The sequence below is a fragment of the Phocoena sinus genome, chromosome 16, assembly GCF_008692025.1.
Source record: "Phocoena sinus isolate mPhoSin1 chromosome 16, mPhoSin1.pri, whole genome shotgun sequence".
NCBI lineage: Eukaryota > Metazoa > Chordata > Mammalia > Artiodactyla > Phocoenidae > Phocoena > Phocoena sinus.
In genome coordinates, this window is record NC_045778.1 from 73412625 (window position 1) to 73440440 (window position 27816).

General features: G+C 51.9%; 1 protein-coding gene across 10 annotated transcripts in view; it reads left to right on the top strand.

The window, feature by feature from the left end:
- Positions 1-27816, top strand: part of GRK5 (G protein-coupled receptor kinase 5) — a 224645-nt gene that overhangs the window by 91633 nt on the left and 105196 nt on the right. For all 10 annotated transcript variants that reach the window (XM_032608694.1, XM_032608693.1, XM_032608696.1 and 7 more), the window contains exon 2: positions 13920-14015. In XM_032608694.1, the coding sequence (XP_032464585.1) occupies positions 13920-14015 (96 nt within the window). The remainder of the gene's footprint in view (positions 1-13919; positions 14016-27816) is intronic.

Below are 27816 nucleotides of genomic sequence, written 5' to 3' on the forward strand. Positions count from 1 at the left end.
GCTGCCCTAGGAGAAAGGGCTTTTCGTCCGGGGTCAGGATAACTGACACGGTAAGATGGGAGGAGACACACCTGAGGGGAAGGGCTGGGGAGGCGGTGTGTGCCCTGTCCCTCCCATAGGAGGTGTTGTGTTCCCATTTTCAGGAGAAAAAAATGCAGGCTCGGGAAAGACTACGGTGTGTGATGTGGTTTTATCGTTTTAAAGTCCATTTGGGGGACCCTCCTGGCGGTCCAGCGGTTAGGACTCCGAGCTGCCACTGCAGGGGGCATGGGTTCGATCCCTGGTCGGGGAACTAAGATCCTGCATGCCGTGTGGTGTGGTGCGGCCAAAACATAAAAAGTAAAAAAATAAAGTTCATTTGGAAACCATCTCTTCCGTTGTGGTTCTGCCTCTCCACCTGTTTATCAATCTATTTGTCAACGAGTTATTGAGCATTTACTATGTGCCAAGCACTGTTCTGGGTGTTTGGGAGACAGCAGGGAACAAAACGAAGATCCCTGCCCTCGTGAAGCCTGCATTCTAATGGAAGGAGGGGTGGACACAGGCAATAAGCCACGTGGAATGTTACAAAGTGATATGTGCAGTCGAAATTAAACCTACAAAGTAAAAGAAGGGTAGAGGGATCCGGAGAGGCAGGCAGTGGGTGGGTACAGCCTGTAGTGTTAGAACAGGTGAGCAGCACGTGTTGCCTTGGAGGCGTGGAAATGCCCTGGAACTAGGCAGCGGTGGTGGTAGCACAGCGTCGTGAATGTCCTAAATGCCACTGAATTGTTCACTTTAAAGTATCAATAATTAATTTTATTTATTAGGGAAAAAATATTTATTAGGGAAGAAAAGGTGGTCAGGGTCAGCTTCATGGAGAGAGTGGTATTTGTGCAAAAGGCTAAAGGAGGGGAAGGTGTTAACACTTGGGATGTTTTCTCCCAAGGAGAAAGAGGGAGGCTCTGGGCAGAGGGAATAGCCGGGAACAGATGAACTCAGGTGAACTGGGACCCCCAGGCTAACAGCCTGCTGTCTGTTTTTGTAATAAAGTTTTATTGGAATAAAGCCATGTTCATTTGTTTACGTATTATGTTGTCTGTGACTCAGGGACTTCACCTGGGTCTTTACAGAAAAAGTTCCTGACTCCTGAGGTAGAGCATACATAGGTCCTCAGGTGGGAAGGTACATGGGGTATGTGAGGAACAAGAGGAGGAGAGGATGGCTGGAGTGAGGGAAGGAAGGAGTAGAAGCAGGTGAGGTCAGAGAAGTCACGGGCACCAAATCAGGTAACCCTCCTGCATGGCTTTCCTGTGGCACCTCTGGTAAATGTCAGGACAGAGGCTGACATCATGCTGATGGGGAAGTGTGTGTGTGTGTGTGTGTGTGTGTGTGTGCGCGTTGGGTGGGGGCAGTGGTAGGGTGGAGAGATGGCTGAACTTGGGAGTCCTAACACCTGGGCTTTAGACCTGCTGTCTGTCCCTCGCCAGCTCTGTGTCCTCAGTTATCTCATTTACAAAAGTCGTGATGGTGGTGGTGGTGATGGGTGATGGTGATGGTGGTAGTGGTGTTGGTAGGGATGGTGATGGTGGTGGTGGTGGTGAGGATGATCGTGGTAGTGGGGATGATGTTGACGGCGGCGATGGTGGTGGGGATGGTGGTGGTGGTGGTGGGGACAATGGGGGGGTGGCAGTGATGTTGATGGTGAGGTTGGTGGGGGTGGGAATGGTGGTGATGGGATGGCAGTGGTGATGATGGTGGTGGTGTTGATAATGGCTACATCCAGTGAGCCCCTACTCTGTGCTAGGTACTTGCACACTTGACTCTAACTCTTTATCGCAGCGGTGCAGATTGGGTAGCAGCATCTTCCTTTGCAAGAGAAAACACTGAGTGACTTGGGGAAGACCCTGTGTGTGGCAGGGCTCCGATAACATGCTGTGATAGCCACTTATCATACTCCAGTGAACAGACCGGAGGCAGTGGGCGTGAGAACCCCTGGTAAACAGCGCAGCCAGCACTCAAGGGCAGCAGCCTCTGGTCAAGGTGGCCCAGTCTTAGTGCTGCCCTTGGCAGCAAGGGTTTCCTGGGAGGGGCCGTCCCCGGGCCCCCCTGCCCTCCCACTCCCACCGCAAAGCCACACCAGAGGCCTCCCCTCTCTCAGGCTCCGTGTGATGGGGAGGGGCCGCATCCCCCCCAGCCCCATGGCAACCAGTCAACCAGTTACCAGGCCTGGTGTTGGCTTGGGTTTTCCTAATTGAGGTTGTGGGATCCTTCTGGTTGTGGCTGAGGCTTTTCTGCCCTGGAAACCCGGCTGTGGCATGGCCGTGGGGTGGGGCCTGGAGGTGCTGGGACCTGCCTGCAGGCCGCACACGCCCCGTGCTGCTCCACCCCCCCCCACCACTACCTCCCGCCGCTTCAGTACCCCACTTCCTTTGAAGAACATACTGGAGGTTTTAGGTTCTTGTAGCTGACAGCTGTGGCACCACGAAACGTTCCGTGGTCAGGCTCTCTGTGTGTCTTTGCCATGGAGGTCCCATGTCTGGTCCCATGGAGGGTGCAGCCGGCCTTGAGGCCTGGGGTGTGGGAATGCACTGCTTCTGTTTGCCCACCGTGGTTTTTGCCCATCCTCCTGGTGGGGTCCCTGTGAACAACGGAAGCCCCAACTAAGCCGCGGAGTTCAGCTCCCAGGCGGGTAGACAGGCCCTGGAAAGGCCTCCGATCCTGTCCCGTCCTCCTTGCTTCGCTGAGTTTGGGCAGGGTGGTCCCCGGCCTGGCTGCGCCTGCACCAGTGTCAGCCTTTTGATTGGAGCCCAGGGCTTCATCCTGAATTCTGATGAATTCAGGTGGTGGTGGTGTGAAGGTAGCAAGCCCCTCTGGGTGGGAAGAGGCTCTGTGCCCTCCTCCCTCTCTTGCCCACCCCTGGGGTCCTATGCCAGCTAGGATGGCGCTGGACACACACTTGAAGACACCAGGGCTACCGGATGCTTCCTGCCCCGAGGAGCCGTGGACTCAGCTGCCCCGCTTAAATGGCACAGTTCCCATCACAGGAGATTCTGGGCCAGAGGTGCCTTTGGTAGCCCCTCGTGTTGTGTTTTCTTCCAAACGTTTCCATCAGCGGGTAGTTCTGGGGGCGTCTCCACTTGGCGCCACCAGATCCTGACCTCCCAGCTCCAGCACTTTGGGACAGTGGGGTAACGGAGGAGTGGAGGACAGGGGAGGATGGAGGGGGGAGTCAGCTAGATGCAGGGGGCGTCCAGGAAACGTCACAGAAGAGGGTATCCTGAGGCAGAGACCCTGTGGGTACTGAATATTTCTAGAAAGTGAGACCTACAAAAATAGAACGAGACCCCTGGCCCTGGGTTTGCAAGCTCCATCCCCCTTGCCCCACGCACCCGATCAGCTCCCTTCTCATCTGTACTAATGCGATCTTAAAGAAACACTCTTGAAAAAAAAGGGTTCTGCTGCCATGACCTGGCACCACCCTCCCCTGCCCCCTCCTCCCCCTCCCATCCCAGGTGAGGAAACTGAGGCCAGAGGGGTGGGCCCGTCTCCCGTTCACAGTGGTTGCGAAGTGCATTGGGTTGGAGAAAGTCCCCTGCAGGCTGAGGTCACCTCAAGTACATTTGGCTGGAGTCACTCAGTGACGCAGTCCCGAATGGCCCTATAATTGGGATCTTGCCTTGTTTGGGGCTGTATGAAAAGAGACTCTGAACCAGTGAGATACACCCTCCTCTTCAGCTTCAGCTGTGGGTGCCACTCTGGCAATGGCAAAGGGGACACAGCCCAGGTGGATGGGACAGAAATATTGGTGGCAGGGAGGGGCGAGCATAGAAACAAGCAGACACAGGGTCCACCTACCCCACCAGGAAAACTGGCCTCCTCTGCATTGCCTGTGGCCTTTGAGAACACCCACGGCCTCCCTGTGGCGATATTTTCTGGAAAACCAACACTGCTGGCAGTGCTGTGGAAACTGAGTCCTGAAAACTCACCTGGTTAGAAAGGAATTGAACAGACTCTTTAGCTCCACAGATGTCACAGGCAAAATTGTCATAGTGCCTTCCACTTGACCGGCTGGAGTGGCTGAGTCCTCAGCTTCTGTGGCTGGGAACACAGAGAGCGATCCTTCCCATGTACAGTCAGTCACCAGGATGCTTGAGACCCTCCCAGACCTTGATCCAAATGCGCTGAGAGCAGCTCCTCCGGTTTTCATGGTTCTCACCCCCCAGCCCCGAGATGTGTATTCTAAAGACCTGCTTTACAACACAATTTGAATTTCTAACAGATTTGGTCCCTGACATTAACATGACCTTTCCAAGCCTCCTGGAAGCTTGGTGACCCACAAGCCATTCCGAGGAAGGGGCTCTGAGGTGACAGGAGGGAGAGGCCCTGCTGGGAATCCTGGGGCCCCTGTAGCCCGGGCCCCCCTCCATCCTGTGTCCTTGTGCCTTTAACCAGCAGTGCCCTAAACCGTTTTGGAAGAGAGGGCAGCTGTTTCTGTGGTTTCGCCTGTGCTGCCTCTAGTTACATCTGGCACCACCTGGGGGCCTCTGCACTGAACGGGCAAAGCTCGCTCAGCCCCTCCGTCTCGCCCCATCCACAAGGGCCAGAGCTGATTGGGTAAATTCAGAGCCTAGGCTGGCCCACGACATGTGGCGTGCCTGGAGAGAAAAGGTGAGTTGGCCAATCAGATTTGCTCCTTGGGACTCTAGGCTCAGGATCTGGCAGATGGGCAGGGAGGGGGCTTTGGGGCCTGCCGGCTGCAACGCCATTCTGAGACTGACTACCCTGAGTGAGCAAAGACTCCGCAGAGGAAGCGCAGTCCCCACGAGACCACCCTCGCTTCAGACCGCAGCCACCAGTTTGAGAGTCCCCAGGCCACACATACTTCTGACTAACTGGCTAAACATTTGGGGATTCCCCCAACCCCTCTCAGGTTTGATGATTCACTAGGACGACTCACAGAGCTCAGGAGAGCGCTGTATTTACAGTTTTATTAGAGCGAAAGGATACAAATCTGAACCAGCGAAAGGGGCAGATGCATAGGGCAAGGTCTGCTAGGGACACGTCACCTTCCCGGCCCCAGTGTATGATCACCAACCAGGAAGTGCACCCGAGCCCAGTGCCCAGAGTTTTTATTGGACTTTTCATTACTTAGGCGTGATTGATTGAATCACTAGTCACATGTTTGAATCCAGTCTCCGTCCCCCTTCCCCTCCCCGAAGTTTGGGCACCATCATTTGGCTCAAAGCCCCAACTCTCTAAGCCCATGGTTGGTCATTCTGGCATGGCCAGCCCCAGCTTGAGTCGTCTCCTTAGCATGAGCTCGGGTGTGGTTCCGGGGGCCCACCACGAATAAAACCCACACCCCCATCACTCGGAAAATTCCCAGGACTGGGAGATCACCTACCAGGAACCAGGGACAAAGTCAGTTTCTTCGTTATACAACAACAGCCAATGGGGTTCCATGCAAAGAGGTGAGTAAGCCTGGCGTGGTCTGCAGAGAGGCACATGGCGGAGTGAGAGGCAGAGACACCCCAGCCCCGGGTTCTCTGTGTCTCCACAGCCTTCCTGTTCCCACAAACCCAGCTGCCCTTGGCTGCCTCTCCTTGGATTCCTAGAGGCTCCAGTGATCCTGGTAATAATCCCTGTCTTTGTGGGTCAGCTTAAATGATTCTCTCTTCCTGCTCACCGTGGTTAGAACCGCACTCACCAACACAGTTTTCCAGTGTGAGTTGACAAGTCTGTCCTGGAGGATGTGGTCCATGGGAAGACCAGCTTCCACTCCCTCAGGGCCCACAAAACGAATCAGGTGCTCTCCGGATCCCAGTGTGCCTATCTCCAGGGACGATGCTCTTCTCTCTGGGTTCCAGAGAACAATAAAGGTTCAAAGGGAAAAGGTCAGAATGGGAAGAGGTACCCAGGAAGTATAGAGTGTGTGCACTGATGATTCGGGCGGGGTTTGAGGTGGGTCCTGCATGCTCCATAGGGAACCAGACCTGGGCCTGGTGCTGGGTGTGGTGGGCCCCTGAGGCCATCTCACCAACTGTTCCCCCATGGCCACTGGTGAGCTTCTCTCCAGTGTCTCCCTCTGGATTTCTGGAAACAGTTGGGTCCGCATCCAGTTTGCCTTCCTACACCGGCGAGTGGCCGGGTAAGCGGTTTTATGGGCGTCGTGTGAGAAGAATGCTCACGCCAGGCAGGGGACAGGGACCGGGATTCTTGTCAGAGTCAGACCCCAGGATCACCGAATTGGTCCAAACTGCTGTGAATTTTTTCAGATCTAGAAAAGAAGTAGGCAAGGCAGAAATAGTCAGAGAGAGAAATTTCCAGAAAGAGTGGTCCTGTCATCGTCCCGTTTCCCACATGATGCTCAAGGGCTTTCTCACACTTGACCGTGCATCAGTATCAACCTGGAAGGCTCATTAAAGCGGACCACTGGGCCCCCTCCCAGAGTTTCTGACTCAGCAGATCTAAGGTGGGGCCCAAGATTTTGCATTTCTGACAAATTCCCCAGTGATGCTGGTGCAACTGGTCCAAGGACCACATCGGGAACCACTGATTCAAGGGTGTGAAGGAAGGTCTTTCCAACAAATGCAGAGAGCCTTTCTCAGCTTCCCCCAAGGAACCTTTCTCTGACCAGGGAGGAAGAGAACATTAGAGTAGGAGTCAGGATGCCTGGGTGTGTGACACGAACCGCTTGAGTGATTTGAGCCAAGGTTCTTGCCTTTCTGAGACTCTGTTTCCTCACCTGTCAAATGGGTCCAGTAAGAGGACCTATCCTGTGTGGTTGATGTGAGGAGTAAATGAGAGGGTGTCTTAACAAACAGCTCCCTGACTCTGGTAGTACAGGAAATGCCACATTTCTCTAACTTCCAAATCAGATATACTGTAAGATTGATGAGAAGTTCAAGGTCAATTGTTTTGCAAAGGTCTGTCCCACTCCCTTCCATGGATGGCACGAGAAGCCCCAGGGCTCAAAGGAATCCAGCAAATAAGACCTCACACCATCGGGGTCACTGCTGTTGCCGATTTTGTCGGTGTCCTTTGGAGGAGAGGTCTCTGCGCTTTTCCACTCCCCTGTGTCAGGCTGGTCCCGGGTCCCTCACAGCTCAGAGCCCCTCGTCACTGGGATCCAGCAGAGGCACAGGCCTCCCCACCATACTGTCTCCCTCTCGTTCTCATTTCAGTCCTCAGCCTTCAAAGCACGAACACCTCCCTGGAAAACAGTAAAAGCAACAAGAATAACAGCCAGTTTCTTCCCCCACAGTGACAGTTTTCTCATGGCAGTTTTCTGGCATGATCTTTTCATTCTTCCCTGGGCACATCCACAGGAGCAAAAGAAATGCCAGTTCGTTCCTCAGTAGCTCACCCTGTTATGAGTACTTGGCCCGTGCTTAAGACACGGTAGCTCTTTATTACTTTACTTTTTCCCCCAAGTCCTGCGCTCCATCCCCGCTAGGACTTGCCCTCCTGCTGGCCACTCTCCCTCCTCCTGCCCTGCCACCCCCTTATCACACTTCACTCGGCCCATCTGGGGTGTACCTGCACGAGGCCATTGCTGGCAGCCAAGGGAGACCCTGGGGGCTGGAGAAAGCAGAAGTGATTTGGTAAGCAACTTCCTCTCTGGAGGCTGCATCTTCCTGTCGCCCACCTTTCTCCAGGTTTTGCTTGGACTCTTGCCCACCCAGGAGAGAGACCTGCTGCCCTGGTCCTTTGGTGCCTTCCCCAGAGCCATGAGTGGGTAGAGTTCAGCCCATGTCCACAAGCCCGACATCTTGGTCTCTTCTCACCTCTGATAGGAGCCCTCCTGTCTGGCTCCCAACCTGTGTTGCTGGCATCCCCTCCCTGGCTGGGGCCCCCTTCCTCCATGCAGCCCCCACCTGCCTAGCCACACCCCCAGTGGTCTCACTCAGCTCTGCCCTTTTAAGCGTGGAATGAGCTGGACGTCCACGAAGGTAGGCACTCTGTCCTCTTGGCCGTCTCATTTTTAGCCTGTGGAAGGTAAACTGTGAGCAACCGTAGGCTGGTTGGTAAAGAAAATAAAGCCCAAGGATGCTCAAGACAGGAAGTGGCTGCCAGTCAATGTGGGTTGGAGAAGATACATGCTCCTGTTTGCGTGTGTGATTCATCTACTGGCCCCATTAATTCCTCTCCCTGAGCCTCAGGTTTCTCATCTGTGAAATGGAGCTAATAACTGCCTTATTGAGGACCAAGCGTGTAGCATCTAGTTCAGTGCTAAGCAAATATTCACTTAACCAGTCAGTCAGCATAACTTAACAAAAGCTTGCAATTGTCCAGGCCAGTTGTGTTAGCTGCCCCACCCTCTGGAAGGTCTGGGCTGAGCTGGGAGAGGGCTGTGGGCAGACAAGGGATCTGCCTCTCAAGGGCAGCCCTGGGAGGGGCATAAGGTTGGGGGCTTGAAGAAAGAGCAGGACTTCAACAGGCAGAGGGGTCAATTCTGGAGGTCAGAAGTCTGACCTGGGTCTCATTGGGTTAAAACTAGGGTGTTGGCAGGGCTCTTTCCTTTCTGGGGGCTCTAGGGGAGAATCTGTGTTCTTGCTTGTCTAGCTTCTAGCGGTCGCCTGCACTCCTTGGCTCGTGGCCCCTTCTTCAAAGCCAGCAACAGCTGGTCTAGTCTTTCGCACATCACATCACTCTGAGCTGACTCTCCCACCTTTGCTTCCACAATTAAGGACTCTGGTTACATCGGGTCCCCCCAAATTATCCAGGATAATGTCCCTGTCATTAGCCTTAATTCAGTCTGCAACCTTAATTTCCTTTGCCACATAACCTAACATATTCACGGGTGCCAGGGATTAAGGGATACTTTGGAGGAGCATTGATTTGCCTGTCATAGTCCCTGCCCTGTTCTAGGGGATGAGGAAGTGAGGAGAAGGACGAAGGAAGCCCCAGGTGGCTGTGTGGTACCCACCGGCCCTTCATTACTCCAGCCTCTGGGTCACATCCTCCAGCCTTGACTCACCTTTGCCACCTCCCTACTACCACCACTGTGGCCCCATTACTAGCGAGTCTCTCCCAAACCTCGCACTCCTTCTGAGTGTTGGTCATAATGGTCATTAAATAAAGCAGCATTTCTCCATTTCAGCACTGTTGACACTTAGAGCACGTTGTTCTCTGTTGTGCGGTGCTGTCCTGCTCATTAGACATGGTTTAACTGTATCTCTGGCCTCTACCTGCTAGATGCTGGTAGCACCCTCATCCAGTTGTGACAACTCCAAATATCTCTAGACACTGCCGAATGTCCCCTGGAGGACAGATTGCCCAGGGGTTGAGAACCACTGAAATCAAGCCTTTGATGTTTGTCTTCCTTACTAGATTGGGCACCCAAAGAAGGAAGCCCCAAGAGGGTGACACCCCATCTGTCTTGCCCGTCCCCATGTCCCCAGCACCTGCATAGTGCTCGGCATTTACTAGATGCTCTACACATACTGGTTTAATGAATTAATGGATTTTGTTAATTTTCTTTATTTTTAAAGTTTTTGGTGTTAATTTTCTTAATGGATAAATTAACCTATAAAAAAGTGTGTGTGTGTGTGTGTGTGTGTGTGTGTCTTAAATAGACTCCTGTTGCCATAGACTGGCTACCTAAGAATCGCCTGGGGAGCCTCTTACGTAGCCCGACTCCTGGGTTCCGATCACAGAGAGTTGGGGCTCAGGCTGATGGGGTGCAGTCTGGGAGTCTGTATTGTCAAGAGGGCTTCACCAGTTCCTCAGAAAAGGGAAACATAGAATTACCATATGATCCAGCAATTCTGCTCCTAGGCATATACCCAAAAGAATTGAAAGCAGGGACTCAGATATGCAGAGCAGCAGTATTCACGATAGCCAAAAGGTGGAAACAACCCAAGTATCCATCAACAGACAAATGAATAAACGAAATGTGCTGTATGCACACAATGGAGTATTATTCAGCCTTAAAATGGAGTGAAATCTGACACTTGCTACAGCATGGATGTACCTTGAAGGCATCATGCGAAGTGAAACCAGCCAGTCACAATAGAGCACATCTTGTACGCTGTCACTCGTGAGGTCCCTAGAGTAGTCCAATCAGAGAGACAGAAAGTAGAAAGGTGGTTGCCAGGGGTAGAAGGGAGTGGACGCTGGTGTTTGATGGGTACAGAGTTTCCATTTGGGATGATGACGTTCTGGAGATGGACGGTGGTGACGGTTGCACAACAATGTGAGTGTGCTTAATGCCACTGAACTGTACACCCACAGATGCTTAAAATGGTACATTTTCTGTTATGTATATTTTACCACACACACAAAAGTGCTTAATCCCAGCCAGATCTGGGAACAAATAGTGTGGGAATCAATGGGAGCACAGGGGGTGCAGACTGGATGAGTTCCTTTTTTTCTTTTTTTTTAACATCTTTATTGGGGTATAATTGCTTTACAATGGTGTGTTAGTTTCTGCTTTATAACAAAGTGAATCAGTTATACATATACATATGTTCCCATATCTCTTCCCTCTTGTGTCTCCCTCCCTCCCACCCTCCCTGTCCCACCCCTCCAGGCGGTCACAAAGCACTGAGCTGATCTCCCTGTGCTATGCGGCTGCTTCCCACTAGCTATCTACCTTACGTTTGGTAGTGTATATATGTCCATGCCTCTCTCTCGCTTTGTCACAGCTCACCCTTCCCCCTCCCCATATCCTCACGTCCGTTCTCCAGTAGGTCTGTGTCTTTATTCCTGTCTTACCCCTAGGTTCTTCATGACATTGGTTTTTTCTTAAATTCCATATATATGTGTTAGCATACGGTATTTGTCTTTCTCTTTCTGACTTACTTCACCCTGTATGACAGACTCTAGGTCTATCCACCTCATTACAAATAGCTCAATTTCGTTTCTTTTTGTGGCTGAGTAATATTCCATTGTATATATGTGCCACATCTTCTTTATCCATTCATCCGATGATGGGCACTTAGGTTGTTTCCATCCCCGGGCTATTGTAAATAGAGCTGCAATGAGCATTTTGGTACATGACTCTTTTTGAATTATGGTTTTCTCAGGGTATATGCCCAGTAGTGGGATTGCTGGGTCATATGGTAGTTCTATTTGTAGTTTTTTAAGGAACCTCCATACTGTTCTCCACAGTGGCTGAACCAATTCATATTCCCACCAGCAGTGCAAGAGGGTTCCCTTTTCTCCACACCCTCTCCAGCATTTATTGTTTCTGGATTTTTTGATGATGGCCATTCTGACTGGTGTGAGATGATATCTCATTGTAGTTTTGATTTGCATTTCTCTAATGATTAATGATGTTGAGCATTCTTTCATGTGTTTGTTGGCAGTCTGTATATCTTCTTTGGAGAAATGTCTATTTAGGTCTTCTGCCCATTTTTGGATTGGGTTGTTTGTTTTTTTGTTATTGAGCTGCATGAGCTGCTTGTAAATTTTGGAGATTAATCCTTTGTCAGTTGCTTCATTTGCAAATATTTTCTCCCATTCTGAGGGGTGTCTTTTGGTCTTGTTTATGGTTGGATGAGTTCTAATGGCCCTTTTAAGCCTCAGAGCCGGAGCTGATGGGGATGGGAGCATCGGACTTGGCTGATTTCTCGAGACGGCGGCCCTTCCCCGGGGGATGCACGTAACCTTTACAGGGGCCGGGCCAGCTACCGACTGGAGGCCACTGTCCTGTCCACAGGGGCAGCCGCCGCCCAGCTCCAGCTCATCCTGGAAGAGAAATGCAGGAAGAGAAGTCCCAAATCTGGATTCATATGTAACATCTCCATGTTTAAATCTTGACACCGGGTTCAATGAACAGGCAAACAAACCAACAAGCCACACGTGGGTCCAACAGAGCAGCTCTTCAGGCCTCGGGCCCGGGGTGGCGTCTCTTCTCGGTGGCTTGGGCCTCAGCTGGAGAGATTCGAGTTCTGTTTCCTCCTACCGGATGCCATATCACTTCTGAGGTCTGATGCCAGCTTCCTCTTTGATACCTGGGAGCTTCCTTTGCTTTCGGTGCTCCCGAAAGAGAGCTTTATAGACAGAAGGATGAGCGTGAATGCCTATAGGGTCTGGATTCTGCTCAGGCTGGGGTCTTGGCCCTGCCATTTGTGAGCTGTGGGCCTATAGGTGACTTGCTTCTTTCTTCCCTGTGCCTCAGTTTCCTTGTCTGTCAAGTGGCAATAGTAATAGTTATGCCTGGGAGAGTTAGAGCGGGGACCAGGGCAGGGCAGCAGAAGCGCTGTGAGGTGTGCGTGGATGTGTGATGGTGTGTTGGTGCCACTGGAGCAAAGAGCACAGTGGAGTCGGACAGGCCATCAGCTGGTGAGTTACACAACGTCGGACGTCTGTTTCTACATCTGTGATATGCCCAGTGATTTCCTCCTCCGCGAGTCATTCTGAAGATTAAGTAAGATAATGTTCAAACAGTGTCTGGCCACAATGTGAGCCCCACACACATTTGTTTTGTTCCTTGGAGGCTGGGGCCTTTGACCTTTGTGGAGGCTTGAGGAGAGGGGGCTGGGGCTGGTTGGCTGGGCTGAAGACAGAACGAGCAGAGAGCTGGGAAATGGATCGTGTCCTGCCCCTCTGCCGTCAGCTCCCTCCCCTCCTTCCTGGCCCCCTGGGTGGGGGTCCTGGTCCCATCCTCAGAAGCCCACTCACTTGCTGTTCAGGAAGGTGGCCTCAGCTTTGCAGGGCAGTTGGATGAGTTGGGAATCTCCCTTTATTGAGATCAGCTCTGTGCCAGCGCAGGCACACGCTGGGCCGGGGGCGGGGCCAGAGCCGAGCTCCTCCAGGTGTCCCTGGGTTGGCTGGCAGGTGGGGGCTGCCCCTGGGGGTTGGCCAAGATCTGGCATCTCTTTAACTGGCCCCAAACTTCGCGGGTACTTGAGGTGGTGATCACATGAAGGGGGAGGAGAAGCCCTTAAAATTCCGAGACGCTGAGGGACCTAAAGGATTATGTGATCTTTGGTGAGTCACTGACCATTGGAATTTAAGGGCCACTGTGGGGGCAGTGGGCAGATGATGGCATCTCAGGTTCTTGGCGTGGTCCTGGCCACGTGACACAGAGGTGCCTCCAGGTCCAAGTTCCAAATGGTGGTGGGCTCAGGGACACGTAGGCTGGAGTCGGCCCCCCCTTGCCGTTTGCACACCTGAGTGTTCTGACATCTGTCCACGGATAAGGTGTGGTAGGGATGATGGGAACACCTGTGTGTGCGCCTTAGGTAGCTCCGTGTGTGTTCATTGCATGTACGTGTTCATTGTGTGTTACATGTGTGTTCATTGTGTTTGTATGTCTATCATGTGTGCATATCCATTGCATGTGTGTCCCTAGCGTGTGCGTGTTCATTACGTGTGCACACTGGGCAGGATGCGAGGCCTGACGGGGGTCCTTCAGGAGTCCTTCCAGCCTTGAGAAATGCATCCTCTGAGACCCTGGGGTTCGTGTGGTGGGAGAAGAAGAGGCTACCCAGGACAAGTGGAAGTTGAAGTCCTTGTCCCCGACACCTGGCCTCCAGCTGGGGATGGGGACTCTCCCCAGGAAACAAGGGGATAAAATGAGGTGGTGAGGGGGCCGCAGTCCACCCGCTTGTGAATCCATTTCACCAGGATTTCCCAGGCCGACAGGCCTGGCCCCTGCCATCGGAAGGTTGTGGTCAAGTCTGGGGTGAACACCAGGCACCCGGCAGGGCTGCACAGCCTTGGGAGACGCCGAGGAAGAACAGGGTGCCCGGTGTGGGTGCAGGTGTGGAGGATGGGAGGGACCACTGCTGCTGGTGGGGGGGGGGGTGCCCAGGCCCGGGCGAGCCTGCGGGAAGAACACACAGGCTTGATGACGACAAGGGAGGGGGCGTGTCCCTGTCTCCCAGCCAGGAAGCCGTGCACGGGCTCACTGGGCTGGGACACAGGCTCTGGAGCCTTGGACAACACCAGCATCAGCTCCCCATCTTTCTCCCCCATCTCTGCAGGGGGCGGAGGAAAGCGCAAGGGGAAAAGCAAGAAGTGGAAGGAAATCCTGAAGTTCCCTCACATTAGCCAGTGTGAAGACCTCCGAAGGACCATAGGTAAGCTGTCCTGCCTCGAGGGGGCACAGGGAGGGACGGAGAGGGGAGCAAGCGGCCCGTTAACGGTGAGTCAGGTACAAATCGATTAATGCAGTAAGGTGATGCCAGGTAGGCGCTCCAAGCTGATGCCTTTGCTAATTGGTATAAAGATGCAACCAACATTCGTCGAGTATTTGGTGTGTGCCGGGCAGGATTATCTCCCCATTACCCTTTGAGGCTGTTATTTTACTCCACTTTTCAGCTGGGGAAACCAAGGCACAGAGAGATTCTGTAATTGGACCAAAGGTGCACAGCTTGTGGGAGGGCGGTGGAGGTGGGCCACACCTGGCCCTGAGCACCCCCCTCGTAGCTTTCCGCCCTTCCTTCCTGGGGCCCGTGGGTCCTGCCTTCAGGAAGCAGCCCCAGGCTTTGGGAGCTGAGGCGGGGTGGTGAGCCTCTGGGCTCCCCTTCCCTGCTGCCAGGGATGTGGGTTCTCACCGAGGAGCTGCCCTGCTCAGTACACAGCCCTGTCCTCTTTATTCAGCACCCACACGGCCAGGCAGCTCCAAGAGTAGAGGGCGCTTGTCTCCCTAGGGGCTGGCACAGCCAAATGCACAAGGAGGGTCTGTCCCCGGCCCCACTCCGAACACGGCTGTGGTGAGGAGGCTGGGGGACTGGACGAGGACTCTCTGTGCTGGTGGGAGCCCTGGCCCTTCTCCCCTCTGTGCCCAGGGAGGGGCACTCCCGCTTGTTGCATGAGGGCGTCTTATCTGCTCCTGACTGCTAGAGGTCACGGATGTGCCATACTGTGTTTATTACACTCAGACCCTTTGAGCGTGCATATAGGATGATGCTGTTACCCAGAACTCCGCAGGCCCAGCTGCTCTTGAGACTTCTGCCTGGGGCACTGGGAGAACTGCCCTGCGCCTGCTGTGGGACGTGAGGCCACTCGTGGCCGTTAGCTTTTCTGAATGGCTTCTCCGCGTGGCCTGGCCTCCACCAGCTCCCCAGGCCAGGTGGGACTCACGTGCCGTCCCAGGCCTGCTCAGTCCTCTCGCCGGGTGCCCCCCTCCAGATCCTTCCGTTGTGCTGTGACAGCAGGTGACCTGTTCCCTCTGTGTGCCCCACATGCCCAGCACGGAGGAGGAGCTCCCTGAATTGGTGTTTATGAAGTGGAAGGGAGCCACGTGCATCCCACAAAGGCAGATGTGAGCAGGGAAGATGTAGGGTGCTGAGTGGTGGGGAAATGACCTCAGACCCACCTTCCGTCCTTAAAAGCTCAGGTCGGGGTCCCCACGGGGTTCTTGGGGCTGAGAGTGCAGGTGGCCCAAGAGATCAGGGCCTCTGGGTCCAGGCCGACTTGGGTTCAAACCCCACCCGCTCTCCAGCCACCTGACAAGCTACTTAATCTTGCTGAGCCTCAGTTTCCTCAGCTGAAAACAGTGCTCACGAACCCAGTCCGGTGAGACCAGGTGTGTGAAGGGCTTCGCTGGAGCTCGGGACCACTCCCCTTAGCACTTGACTTTCTTCCCGGAATGCACAGCAGCTCCCACTCTGCTGGGCCACTCTTGTGTTGGGGGTGCCCAAGTTTGCCCTTGATCTGGAGGTACGTGGGGCAGCGGGGGGAGAGAAGATGGGCTCTTCTTCTGGGGCTGGGAGGATGTCGGGGAGGGTTTTGCCACTGACAACTCACAAGTAGCCTTCAGAGAGGGGAGAGGAAGGAGAGTCCCTGGAATCTGCCGCCACCCTCCCGGGGCCATCTGGTTCTTTAGGCCTGGAGAGAGTAGGGCCTAGGGGTGGGGAGGGGTGGGGAGGGGTGGGGAGCTCAGATGCCATGGTCTCCGCACAGCCCTGGGGAACCAGACCCTCTTCTCCATCCTCTTGGTCCAGGGCGAGCACGTTCACCAGCTACCACATGCCTTTCCTGGATGCTGAGCCCAGCTTTTTCTCAACAGGCCCAGGAATGGCTCCCACTCAACCTCAGAGCCATAGGGCTGATCCCAGAGACCCTTCTGAGGTGTTGATTTGGAAGAGAGAACTTGAAATAGGAGGAAAGGACCCTCCAAAGTGGGGAGCTGTGTAGAGAGGCAGGGTAACTGCGTGAGGGCCAGTATCACCTGGGAGGGGCCCGGCAGGTGGAGCCCATTTGCTTCTCTGCCTTGGGTTAACTGCCTGCAGGTGGTGGTGTCTGGAATGGTCCTCAGGACCCAGCCCCCTCTGAAGGCCACCTCCTCAGAGAATTAAAACTAGCTCCAGGGTCTTTCAAAGCATCCTGCCCTTTTGTGAGGGCACCTCCCACCTCCCCACCTCCCACCCCCAGTTATTATTGGATGTCTCCTTGCCCCTCAAGTGCGAAAGTCTCCTCGAGAAGGATCTTTTAAATTCACCACCATGTGCCTGGTGCCTGCTTACAGGAGGAGCACAATAGTTGTATGAACGAGTGAAGGAAAGAATGAATGAAGTGGTATGAAGGAGTGAACACTGAGCTTCTGCAGTGTTTTAAATAAATGGAAGAGTGTTGAGAGTCATATGAGGAACATTCGTGTACCCGCCACCTGGATTAAAGAAATGTTAATATTTTGCTATATTTGATTCATGTGTCTCTTGAAAATGGAAAACACAAACGTCAACTATAGGACTTCCAGTTCCAGACAACGTGGAGCAGGTGCGTTGTTTCCTATCCCCCCGACCATGGGCAGTCCAGAGCTCTGGATATCACATATAAAAAAATATAAGAAGATTCCTAAAGGGACCTCTCTGGTGGCACAGTGGTTAAGAATCGGCCTGCCAATGCAGGGGACACGGGTTCGAGCCCTGGTCCAGGAAGATCACACATGCTGCAGAGCAACTAAGCCCATGAGCCACAACTACTGAGCCCTCGTGCCACAACTACTGAAGCCTGCGCGCCTAGAGCCCGTGCTCTGCAACAAAGAGAAGCCACCTCAGTGAGAAGCCCGCGCACTGCAACGAAGAGTAGCCCCTGCTCGCTGCAACTAGAGAAAAGCCCGTGCACAGCAACGAAGACCCAACACAGCCAAAAATAAATAAATAAATAAAATAAAAACAAAACAAGCATTTAAAAAATAAAACAAAAGAAGATTCCTAAAAATGGAGGAAGAGGCAGACTGGCTGGGATCTCAGGATGTGAGGAGTGATGTGCCAGTGAGCTCCTGGCTTTTCTTTTTTGCCTCCCTTAAATCCCAGGGACCATGTGCTGGAGAAACTCACTACCCGGAGATGCCAATGGGTGCAAAAGAAAAGACACCCCCTCCCAAAATAAATCCTGTTCTCTCTAGCCAGCAGCCTGGAAAAAGGACAGCTGAGCTGAGCTGGCCCCTCCAGAACGGTCACACTTCGGCCACAGTTCACTCCAGCAGTGTGGACGCCTCACTGTCTACCTTTCTTTTCACCTATCCTAGTGCCAGACTCAGAGGCCCAGGGCTCCCTCCCTCTCCACGTCTCTCCTTTCTGACACACAGATCCTGATACTTGGAGGTGAGCGAGTTCTGCAGAGGTTCAGCCCCTGACACCAACTCTCAGTGCCCCCCACTCTAGCCCTGCTCCCCATGGGGCCTCCAGGCATTGCCCCAGAAGGGCCCCAAATGCCTCTCACCTTCCAGTTGGCCCGGCTGCACCCTCGTCACTTCTGGTATGGGGGACCCCCCTGGAGCCTAGGATTCGCCTCTGAGCTTTTCTATGTCTGTGGATTCCACCCCATGGGCCCCATCCCCATCTGTCCATCACGGTCCATAAACGGGCCTCTTGTCAGGGTCCCCTCCCCTGGGAGGGTGAGAGAAACGTGCACGCTGGCGTGTGAAAATGAATTCTTCTGTTCTCCTAGAGGGATTGAAAAGACTCTGTGTATGAGTGCAGTGTGAGGAGAGGCCGGGAAAACAGGAAGGCCGCCATAAACCGAGGGGCTGCAGCTCGTGGGGACCGGCCCCAGGGCTCGGGCCTTCCTGTGTGTTTACAGTCCGTCGCTCTGGTGTTTGCCCAGCCTCTGCTGGGGTCCTGCTGGAAGGCTTTCTTAAATAAAAATCTCATTTCTTCTCTAGACCAATATACAAACCAAACAGTGGCAAATGCCACAGTTATTTTTCTTGTGGACACATGAGCTCACTTTCTGAAGCTCTTTGGGAGGATGTCCCAGAGCAGGCTTTGGGCCAGGGTGATGAGGCCCTTATGGGCCCAGAGGGCCCCGTGGGAAGGCTCTTGATCAGAGGGGAGGACGGAGACCACAAGGACCCCGTTGACTGGCCAGAACAGTGGTCTGTTAAAGCCACACCCTCTCTCGCCCCCAGCACTGCCCTGACAACCACAGGCCATCTCCCCCAGCAGCCAGGGGGATTCTGAGAAATGAAAACGGCACCCCTTGGGTCCCCTCCTGAAACCGCTGCAGCAGCTGCTCCCGCCTGCAATAAAAGACAAACTTCTCACCGTGGCTTATGAGCTCTTTGGTCGTTGCGTGGAGCCTAGGGATCCCTTCTCAGAATAATGCTTTTACATACAGAAAATAAAATACGCAGGGTTGCAAAGGAAACCAGTTCTTTTCAAATAGTTATTAGATACTTTAAAATGTTATGATCTTGAAGTATATGTGCTTTTTTGTGAATAATAAGGCCCAGCAGCTGGTCTAAGAGCTACTGTAATTTTGAATTAGTGAGAGCGTAAGTGATGTTTCCAGATATCTGCAATGATGGTGATATGAATGGGTCTGAGATTTCTGTCGTTGACAAGTCCCAGGCACCGCTAACATTACTGTGGGTTGTTGTCAACATTTGTGACTCAATGAAGTGCTCATTTCCAGTTAGAGGCTGGTGAAGAGAGAGATGACATTTTTCTCCATCCAAGTTCACAGACCCCCTGAATCCTATCCATGGACCTCTTGGCAATGCCCTTCCTACCCTGTCCTATGTGAGCTGGCCCTCACCTTTGTCTCAGTCACTCCCTCCTCCTCCATTCACTTTGCTGTGCTGGTTGCCCTTTTGTCCCTTGACTACCCCAAGCTTGTCTGGAGCCTGGAGCCTTTGCCCCTGCTGTCCTCTGTCTGGAATGCTCTTCCCCACACTTCTTCTAGGGGGCCTTTAGGTCTCAGTTCAGATATCACCTCCGTAGAAAAGCCTTCCCAACCAGCCTTTAGATAGGAACTATACTTGCCCTCTAATTGCTGTCTGTCACACTGTGCTATTTATGAATGTTCTTGGCCTGCGCCCCCAGCTGCCGTCATCCTTTGTTTAGTTGCTGACCTGTGTATTTTCTCTCTCCCTTACTGGACTGGATGTCCCATGACAATACTGACTGTGTCTTGTGCGGGTCACCACTAGAACAGTGTCTGCCACACAATAGAGGTTCACTAAACGTCGGGAGAGTGAACGAAGGAATGAATGAAGTGAAATATTGGAAATGAGGGCTCTGTTTAAAAATTCTGTGACATATGCTTGCCATACCCACATTTAATTTAGCCAGTGGTTTAAAGTCATAACAGTTCAGACTTAGGAGGCACCTTAGAAAGCATCTGCTTTGTCTCCCTTCCCCCACTCCCTACTAGATGATGAGCAGCTCAGAGGGGCAGGTGACCTGGTGGCTCCTGGTCCAGGCCCGTTTCCCCTGAGGCTGCAACTGGAGTAATTCTCACAGTGACGTTAGGCTTTTACGGAATTCTCGACTCAAGGAACTAGAGAGCATCTCGTCTAGCCACCCCTTTCAGACCTGAGTCGGAATTTCAGAGCCTGTTAGACTCCAAGAGGAGAAGTGACCTGCCCAGGACAGTCCAGGCCCCTGATCCTGAGCTGCAGCTCGCCACTCCCCAGCATCATATTGATTTTATAAACATTTTGGCATCAGCCCCCAGCCTACAGCCCCCAGCCCCCAGCCCCCAGCCCCCAGCCCCCAGCAGAGAAACTCAGTAGGTACTCGGAGGGATAGACATTTCTATCTGTTTCTTTTTTCTTTCTTTTATCTTCTAAGTATGGGTAGCATGTTCATTTGCTTATTCAACAAGTGTTTACTGAGCACTTAAGGTATGCTGTGCACTGGGGAAACAGGCCTGATTCCTGCCCCCGGCCCCCCGAGCTCATTCATGGCTGAACCCAAGAGACTGGCAGAAATAAAGAGGTGATAACAAATTCTGAGAAAGGTCCATGATGGAGGGACAGGTTGCCGAGCTAGAGAATAGTGTGGAGGGTCTTGCACCTGTCAGGAACTTCCCTGGAGGAAGTGACGTCACTCTGAGCCTCCCAGGGCATCTCTTTGTGGGAGCTCCCTGGGGGCATGGACCACGTGCTCTCCATCTTGGGGTCTCCATCGCTGGCACAGTGAGTAGATGGATGGATGGATGGGTGGATGATGGATGGATGAAGTGACTGAATGAATGGATGCTGCCCTCCTCCTCAGCCTGGAAACCATAACTGGGATTGGCAGTAACGAGTATTAAGACAGAGAGTCCTTGCCACATGTATCTACTTCCAGTGTGAGCCCCAGATATGAGTAACTGATTTTAGACAGTCCTGGAGGGGAGCAGACAGATCGTGGGAGAAGAAGCGTTCTTTGATATCTGCTTGATGAAACATCAAATAATGGCATTCGTTAGTAAGCTAATTGTAAGATAATTAGAGGATCCAAATCAAAGAAGTTCTCAGAATGTCCAAAACTTGGAAGGCTGGAACGTCATTGTGAAGATAAAAGATTGTTGAGGTCTGCAAATATTTCTCAGTGACGCAGAAAATTCTGTTGGGCAAAAAGTGTGGCATTTTTATTTATTTAGCTCAGGCTCATTGCATGCTTTTTTCTTTCATTAAAAAAAAAGAGTATGAGTGAAAGAGTTGGTTATTCCACTGTTTGGCAATATTTCTGTAGGAACTGTCCAAAAGCTATATAATAAATCAAGGCCCCTCCCCACCCCCTGGTGAGGCTGACATTTACCAGGAGGCTGTTTGCAGAAAGTAGCTGCCGCGGTGCCCTGTAGCTGCCGCGGTGCCCTGTACACTCACCGATGGATGGGACGGGAGAGATTTCATTTGCCTTGTGGGACAGCGTCTTGCCAAAGTCTTAACTCTTTCTAGGAGCAGAAGCTCTAGGCTATGGGGGATTCCTGGAAGAAAATGGAGACTTTTAACCTTTAAGAAGAAAAACCAAAATACTGTAATAATGTGAAGATGCCTTGAACTAGCCTAGTTTTGACTATTCACCCAGCATTGCTCATGGTCTTTGAACAAGAAGTCAGCCTACAAATATTTGTTGAGCTCCTGCTGGGTGCTGGGCATTGTTGCAGGCCCAGGAGCTGTACCATTGGCCGCAGAAGCAGGGTCGTCTTGTGGAAAGTCACTGGCATTAAGGTCAAACGGTGGCTCTGCGGCTCCCAGACGTGTGACATGGGGCAGGTTGCTTAATTTCTCTGGGTTGTCGTTTCTTTGTCTATCAAATGGGAGACACTATTACCAACCTGGTAGAACCGTTGGGAGGGCCAGCAGAGTGCCTAGAAGAAGCCATCCTTGTCACCATCGTCATCATGGTGCTCGTGATGTGTGGCAAAGGCTGAAGGCCCTTGGGGAGGGCTTCAGAGTTTCCCAAAGAAGCCGAATTGGCTGCAAACGATGAATGTGGCTAGCTGCTTCTGCGCTGACATCTCGTGGGTCCAGTGCCCCAGGGACTCCAGCCTTGGGATCATTTGAAACCTACCCTTCCTTGAGCCCCTGCCTCTGGCCTCCCCTTCCTGGAGGCCACCCTGATATCCCTGCAGCCCTCAGCCCTCCTTCTTCCCCTCAGCCCCACAGCACACCTGTGGAAGCTGATGGCGTCACACTGTGCCCAGATCCCTGGCCTTGTAGGTTTCTTTGCAGGGACATATGGAAGGTTGTACCCCAGAGCGCTAATAAAGGTTACCCCTGGGGAAGGCATAGAGGTCAGAGGGGATATTAGCTTTATCTGTAAGGTGATTTTTTTTTTTTTTTTTTTTTTTAAGGAGAATGAATTGGCGAGTTATTTGTGTAAGTGAAAGTTGAATGAATAAATACAGAATTTGCTGCCTGGTTCCACAGTGGGGCAGTGGGATTGGTGACACCATTGCCCTCTTTCCTAGTTGATTTTGGGTCCCCTGATGAGTCTGTGGTCTCTGAGAAGATGGTCAGAGTCTCTCCGTCTTTGCAGATCCAGCAGGACTGTGGCTGTGTGGCTCCTGCCCAGTTCTGCTCGGATGCTGGCAGGCAGGAGCCACCGTGTTGCCTTCAGCAGGTAGGGTCTCAGGACCTTCAATCCTGCAAGGCTTTGGAGGAAGCCCAAGCCTGGATCAGCTCAGCCTGACCCTGGACCCCATCCCTGGAGTCTCCAGCCTCCTCCTGGGTTGCTCAGCTCTGCGCTCTGACTGGCGGGGTCCCCCTCATCCAGCCCACTGTGGTCTCCTGCCTGCACATCGTCGATGTCCACTGAGTGGAATGGGCAGCTGGGGTCCTTTCCCAGAGATGTGACAGGAGCTAGTCCATGCCGTGCTGCAAACAGCCTCCTTTTCTGCTCGTCCCTGTTCAAGGGCTACAGGTTCCCTGGCATTGCCAGGCACGCATCAGGGTCTGGAAAGGAGTATGGGCTCCTGGGACAGGTCTCACCCCACCCAAGGGTCTGCATGACCTGGTCCCCTTCAGGCCTTCCAGGCTGGCACGTAAGCTCTTGGTTTCATCGCCAGGTGAGCCAAGTCTTTCTACAGACGTCATTCTCGTCCTTCGGGTGATAAGGGCACGTCATGTATGTCGTTCTGCCACTTGCCATGCTCTGATAAGACACAGCATCTGCTTGTCCTTGGAGGGCAAGATAAATTTAGATGTGGCGGATTTAGAACATCAGGTGACCTGTCTGCAGCTGTAGCTCTTACGAGGGAGAGGGTGGCCTGGCTAGTTTGCTGGGTGTTAGTCTCACCTCTACACCAAGATGAACAGCCACTGGAAGGCAAGGGCTGGATCTTCGGTGCCCAGCCTGGGCTTGGGTGCAAGCAAGATGCTCAGTGATCCTAGCTGGTGGGTTTTGTGTTTGGAGATTCTTAGAATGGAGCACTGATAGGGATTTTACAGATGATCTGAGATTGTGGTTTTCAAAGGCTGTCCTGCAAGGGAGCATGAGAGATCCAGAGCAGACTTCTATCTGAACAGGGTTTCTTTTTACCTTTTATATTTGGTAAGATTTTATTCCAGAGTGAAGGTTTTTACCTGTGTAAGATTTTATTCCAGAGTGAAAACCAAGTTTGAAACCCACTGCTTTAGGCCAGGTCTCCCATTTTCCAGGTAAGTAAACTGAGTCCCAGAGAGACAAGTGACATGCCGAGGTCTCCCTGTGACCTGACTCCAAGGCAGGCTTTCCCTCACTGTGTTAGTCGACTCAGGCTGCCAGAGCAAAATGCCACAGACATTTATGGGGGCTTAAACAACAGAAATTTATTGTCTTCACAGTTCTAGAAGCTGGAGGTCTAAGATTAAGGTGTCGACAGTATTGTTTCATTCTGAGCCCATGAGGGAGAATCTGCTCCAGGCTTTCCTCCTTGCTTCTCATGGTTGTTGGCAATTTTCAACATTCCTTGGCTTGTAGTAGCATCACCCTAATCTCATCTTCACCTTAACATGGCATTCTTGTTCGTGTCTGTGTCTGTGTATGTCCAGATTTCCCCGTTTTATAAGGGCACCAGTTATATTGGTGTCATATTGGACTAGGGTTTACCGTAATGACCTGATTTTAACTCAGTTACCTCTGTAAAGACCCTATTTTCAAATAAGATCACATTCTGAAGTACTAGGGCTTAGGACTCCAACATGTCTTCTTTGGGGCTCACAATCCAACCCCTAGTATAACCTTCTCACATGGTCTCTGGAGTTCAAGTTCAAGGGGCTAGAGGATCCCAAATCTGACCAAGTCTGAGGGTGGATCCTTCCCTCCTTCCTGACCCCAGCTTGGGGTTAACCCCTGCAGGCCCAGGCTGACTTCTTCCCACAGGCCACAGGAATGAATGTCTGCAAGACAGTTAACTGCTTTCCAAACCATGCTGCACGGTGCTGTTTTGTTTCCTCCTTTTACTATTGTTGTTATTGTTCCAGTAATTGTAATTGGTAAATTACTTTGCTAAAAAACATAAGAAAGGCCACCCACATTTTTACCACTCAGCTATAGCTAGTTAATACTTTCATGTCATTCCTTCTAGCTTCTTTTCCCCGTGTACATACCATGGTTTTGTTTCTTAATCTTTTTCTTAACATAATTTCAAAAATATTTTCCCAGGTCATTAAAAACCTCCATAAACGTGATTTATGTTTTTCCATTTGGTGCATATTTATTGAGTGTCAGGCATTGGGGATACATCAGTGAACAAAACACAAAATTCCTGTTTTCTTGGGCCATCCAGAGGGGTGAGTGTCTACACCAGCGGACAGTGGGGAACTAGCCTATTGCCGTCCTCCCAGCATTGGTCCAGGCCCCCGATCTTTCCCCACCTGTGGCTTATTTATTTCCTGCGGGCGGATTCTTCCTTTAAGTTATCTTGAAAATAAGCCCTCTTGGGACTTCCCTGGTGGTCCAGTGGTTAAGACTCCGCTCTCCCAATGCAGGGGGAACGGGTTTGATCCCTGGTCAGGGAACTAGATCCTGCATGCCACAACTAAAAGAGCCTGCAGGATGCAACTGAAGATCCCACATGCCACAACTAAGACCCGCTGCAGCCAAATAAATAAATAATTTTTAAAAAAAAGAAAGGAAGAAAAGAAAAGAAGCCCTCTCCCATTAGCCTCCAATGAACCTGATTTTTCAAGGCTTCCTGTCTATCCCATGTATATATTGTACTTTTGGGGTTTTTTCCCTCTAGTTTTTGCCATTACAGTTAGCGTTCAGATGAGCATCTTTGTACTTCATTGTGACATTGCTCAGAGGTGAGAAAGCCCACGCTGTCTTTTTTTTTTAATTTATTAATTTATTTTTGGCTGCACAGGGTCTTCACTGCTGCACATGGGCTTTCTCTAGTTGCGACGAGCGGGGGCTGCTTTTCGTTGTGGTGCGCGGGCTTCCCATTGTGGTGGCTTCTCTTGTTGTGAAGCATGGGCTCTAGGCGCGCAGGCTTCAGTAGTTGTGGCACGCGGGCTCAGTAGTTGTGGCTCGTGGGCTCTAGAGCACAGGCTCAGTAGTTGTGGCTCTCAGGCTCTAGAGCGCAGGCTCAGTAGTTGTGGCACAGGGGCTTAGTTGCTCTGCGGCATGTGGGATCTTCCCGGACCAGGGCTCGAACCCGTGTCCCCTGCATTGGCAGGTGGATTCTTAACCACTGCGCCACCAGGGAAATCCTCACGCTGTCTTTTTTTTTTAAACCCCACATTTGTTTATTTATTTGTTTTTGGCTGTGTTGGGTCTTCGTTTCTGTGCGAGGGCTTTCTCTAGTTGCGGCAAGCGGGGGCCACTCTTCATCGCGGTGCACGGGCCTCTCACTATCGCGGCCTCTCTTGTTGTGGAGCACAGGCTTCAGACGCGCAGGCTCAGTAGTTGTGGCTCACGGGTCCAGTTGCTCCGCGGCTTGTGGGATCTTCCCAGACCAGGGCTCGAACCCGTATCCCCTGCATTAGCAGGCAGATTCTCAACCACTGCGCCATCAGGGAAGCCCCCTCACGCTGTCTTTTTAAAGGCAGACGCGTGTAGCTAAACCCGAGCAGCCTGCGCCATGACCTCTGCCTCCCTTGCTTCCTCTGAAATGTTCTGTTTCCTGCTCATGCTTGCGTCCGCAGATGCCATTAACCTGAAATGTGCCTCTGATGGACAAAGCCAGTGAGGTTTGGTGAGCACCTTGGCCCCGCTTGCCAGCCCCAATTCACTGCAGTCGCGGGCATGAGAAGGGCTTTTCTGTCTGTTTTAAGGCCTGTTGCTGAAAACGGGAAAAACAAGCTGGTTTATGCAGCAATGGGGACCTCAGACCAGCACAAGAGGCCAGCCGACCCGCAGCAGGCTGAGCATGACAGTTCTGCCCCATAAAGAGACACTAGGACAACACTCCTGATGGTCTCTGCTCAGACTATTTACAGAATTTATTTCCCGGGCTCTGTCTGTTCAGCAGCACCTTGGCAGTATTGCCCCAGCCTCTGCCTCAGCGTATTAAACACCCCTTGTTCCGAGTACCCCAGAGCTAGCACCCAAGGGAGAGTGAGAAGAAAAAAATGTGGGCGGAGGGATATTTGTGGCCAATATAAACTTTCAAATTAAAAAAAAAAAAAAAGGACAACACCAACAAAATGTATCCCCTAAAGAGCTCCTGTAGGCATGAGCTCCTACTGACTTCTCTCTGCGGCCCCTCCCAGCTAGTGTTAGGAAGGAAAATGCAAAATCAAGAAACATGCAAATCGAGCGCGGCTTTTCATCTGTTCGTTTTTTCTGTTTCGCGGTTGTGCTGTCCTTGCATTGTCTATAAAAATTATTTTTTAAATTATTATTATTATTTTTTGGCCTTGCAGCTTGCGAGAACTTAGTTCCCAGACCAGGGGATTGAACCTGGGCCACGGCAGTGAAAGCACAGAGTCCTAACCACTGGACTGCCAGGGAATTTCCTAAAAATTATTTTTAAAATTATCTTTTAGTTCTTTTTGTCTTTACAAAAATAATATAAACCCATTGATGACATTTCCAAAATAGAATCTAAAAAGAAGAAAATAAAAATTGCCAATGAGACAACCACTGTTGACATTCTGGTCTGTGGCCCTTTCATAGTTTGTTCTGCTCAGAGAGAGAGAATTGTGCCAGCTGTCTTTTGTTGCCCTGCCCAAAAGTCAGGTATCATCTTAAATTGAGAAATATGGTTGTAGAATCCCCAGTGGACTGGGAGGCAGAAGACCCAGCTTCCCGTGCTCCTCTCTTGCTTCTATGGCCTTGGGAAAGTTGCTTAACCTCAATTTGCCCATCTTTAAAATGGGGATCCGGTAATCTTTCCTACCGTACTGGATGATCAAGTGGCCAGTGGAGTTACTGGTAGAAAGCCTTTATAGTGAGCTCTGCAGATTGATCCTGGCTGTTTTCAATGTGGTCGTGTGACCCTTTCTTCTAAAGCCACCCCTGTGTCTGATCTTGATGACAATCACCACCCTCCCTGTGGCTGCGCAGAGACCCGGGATCCTCCCTTTCCCTCTGACTTGCCACCCCTGTCCCTGTCCTGTGTACATAGCCAGTCCCTTCCAAGTCCAGGTAACTGCCTCCACGGTCTCTCTTGGGCCAGCCCCTCTCTCCCCATCTCCACCATTCCCTTCGTCCCGGGCACTACCTTCTCCTGCCTGAACTCCTGTGTTGCTGCCAACTCCTTCCAGGCTCATGTGTTTCCTAACAAGCTCTACGCAACAGCCAGGAGGCTCTTTCTAAAACATCCATCTGATCACGCTACCACCTGCTGCTTCAGTAGCTTTCCAGTGTGGTCAGGATGGAGCCCAAAGGTCCCCAAAGGTCTTATCAAAGCTGTCCAGGCCCTGCCTTACCTGCCCTTTCTTACTGCTCCAGCTTCACCCCTCCTACTGTGCCCCGACTCAGCCTTTCCTTCTTTTTTTAAAAAAAATATTTATTTATTTATTTAGTTTGGCTGCGCCTGGTCTTAGTTGTGGCATGCACGCGGGATCTAGTTCCCTGACCAGGGATTGAACCCAGGCCTCCTGCATTGGGAGCACGGAGTCTTACCCACTGGACCACCAGGGAGGTCCCCAGCCTTTCCTTCTTGTTTCCTCCCTTCTCCAGGCCTTTGCCTGGCATACATCCCTAACTCTGCCTGGTAATTGACTCAACCTTGGTCTTCTACCTTGCAGGTCACTTCCCCCAGGAAGCTCTCCCTGGTGACCTTACC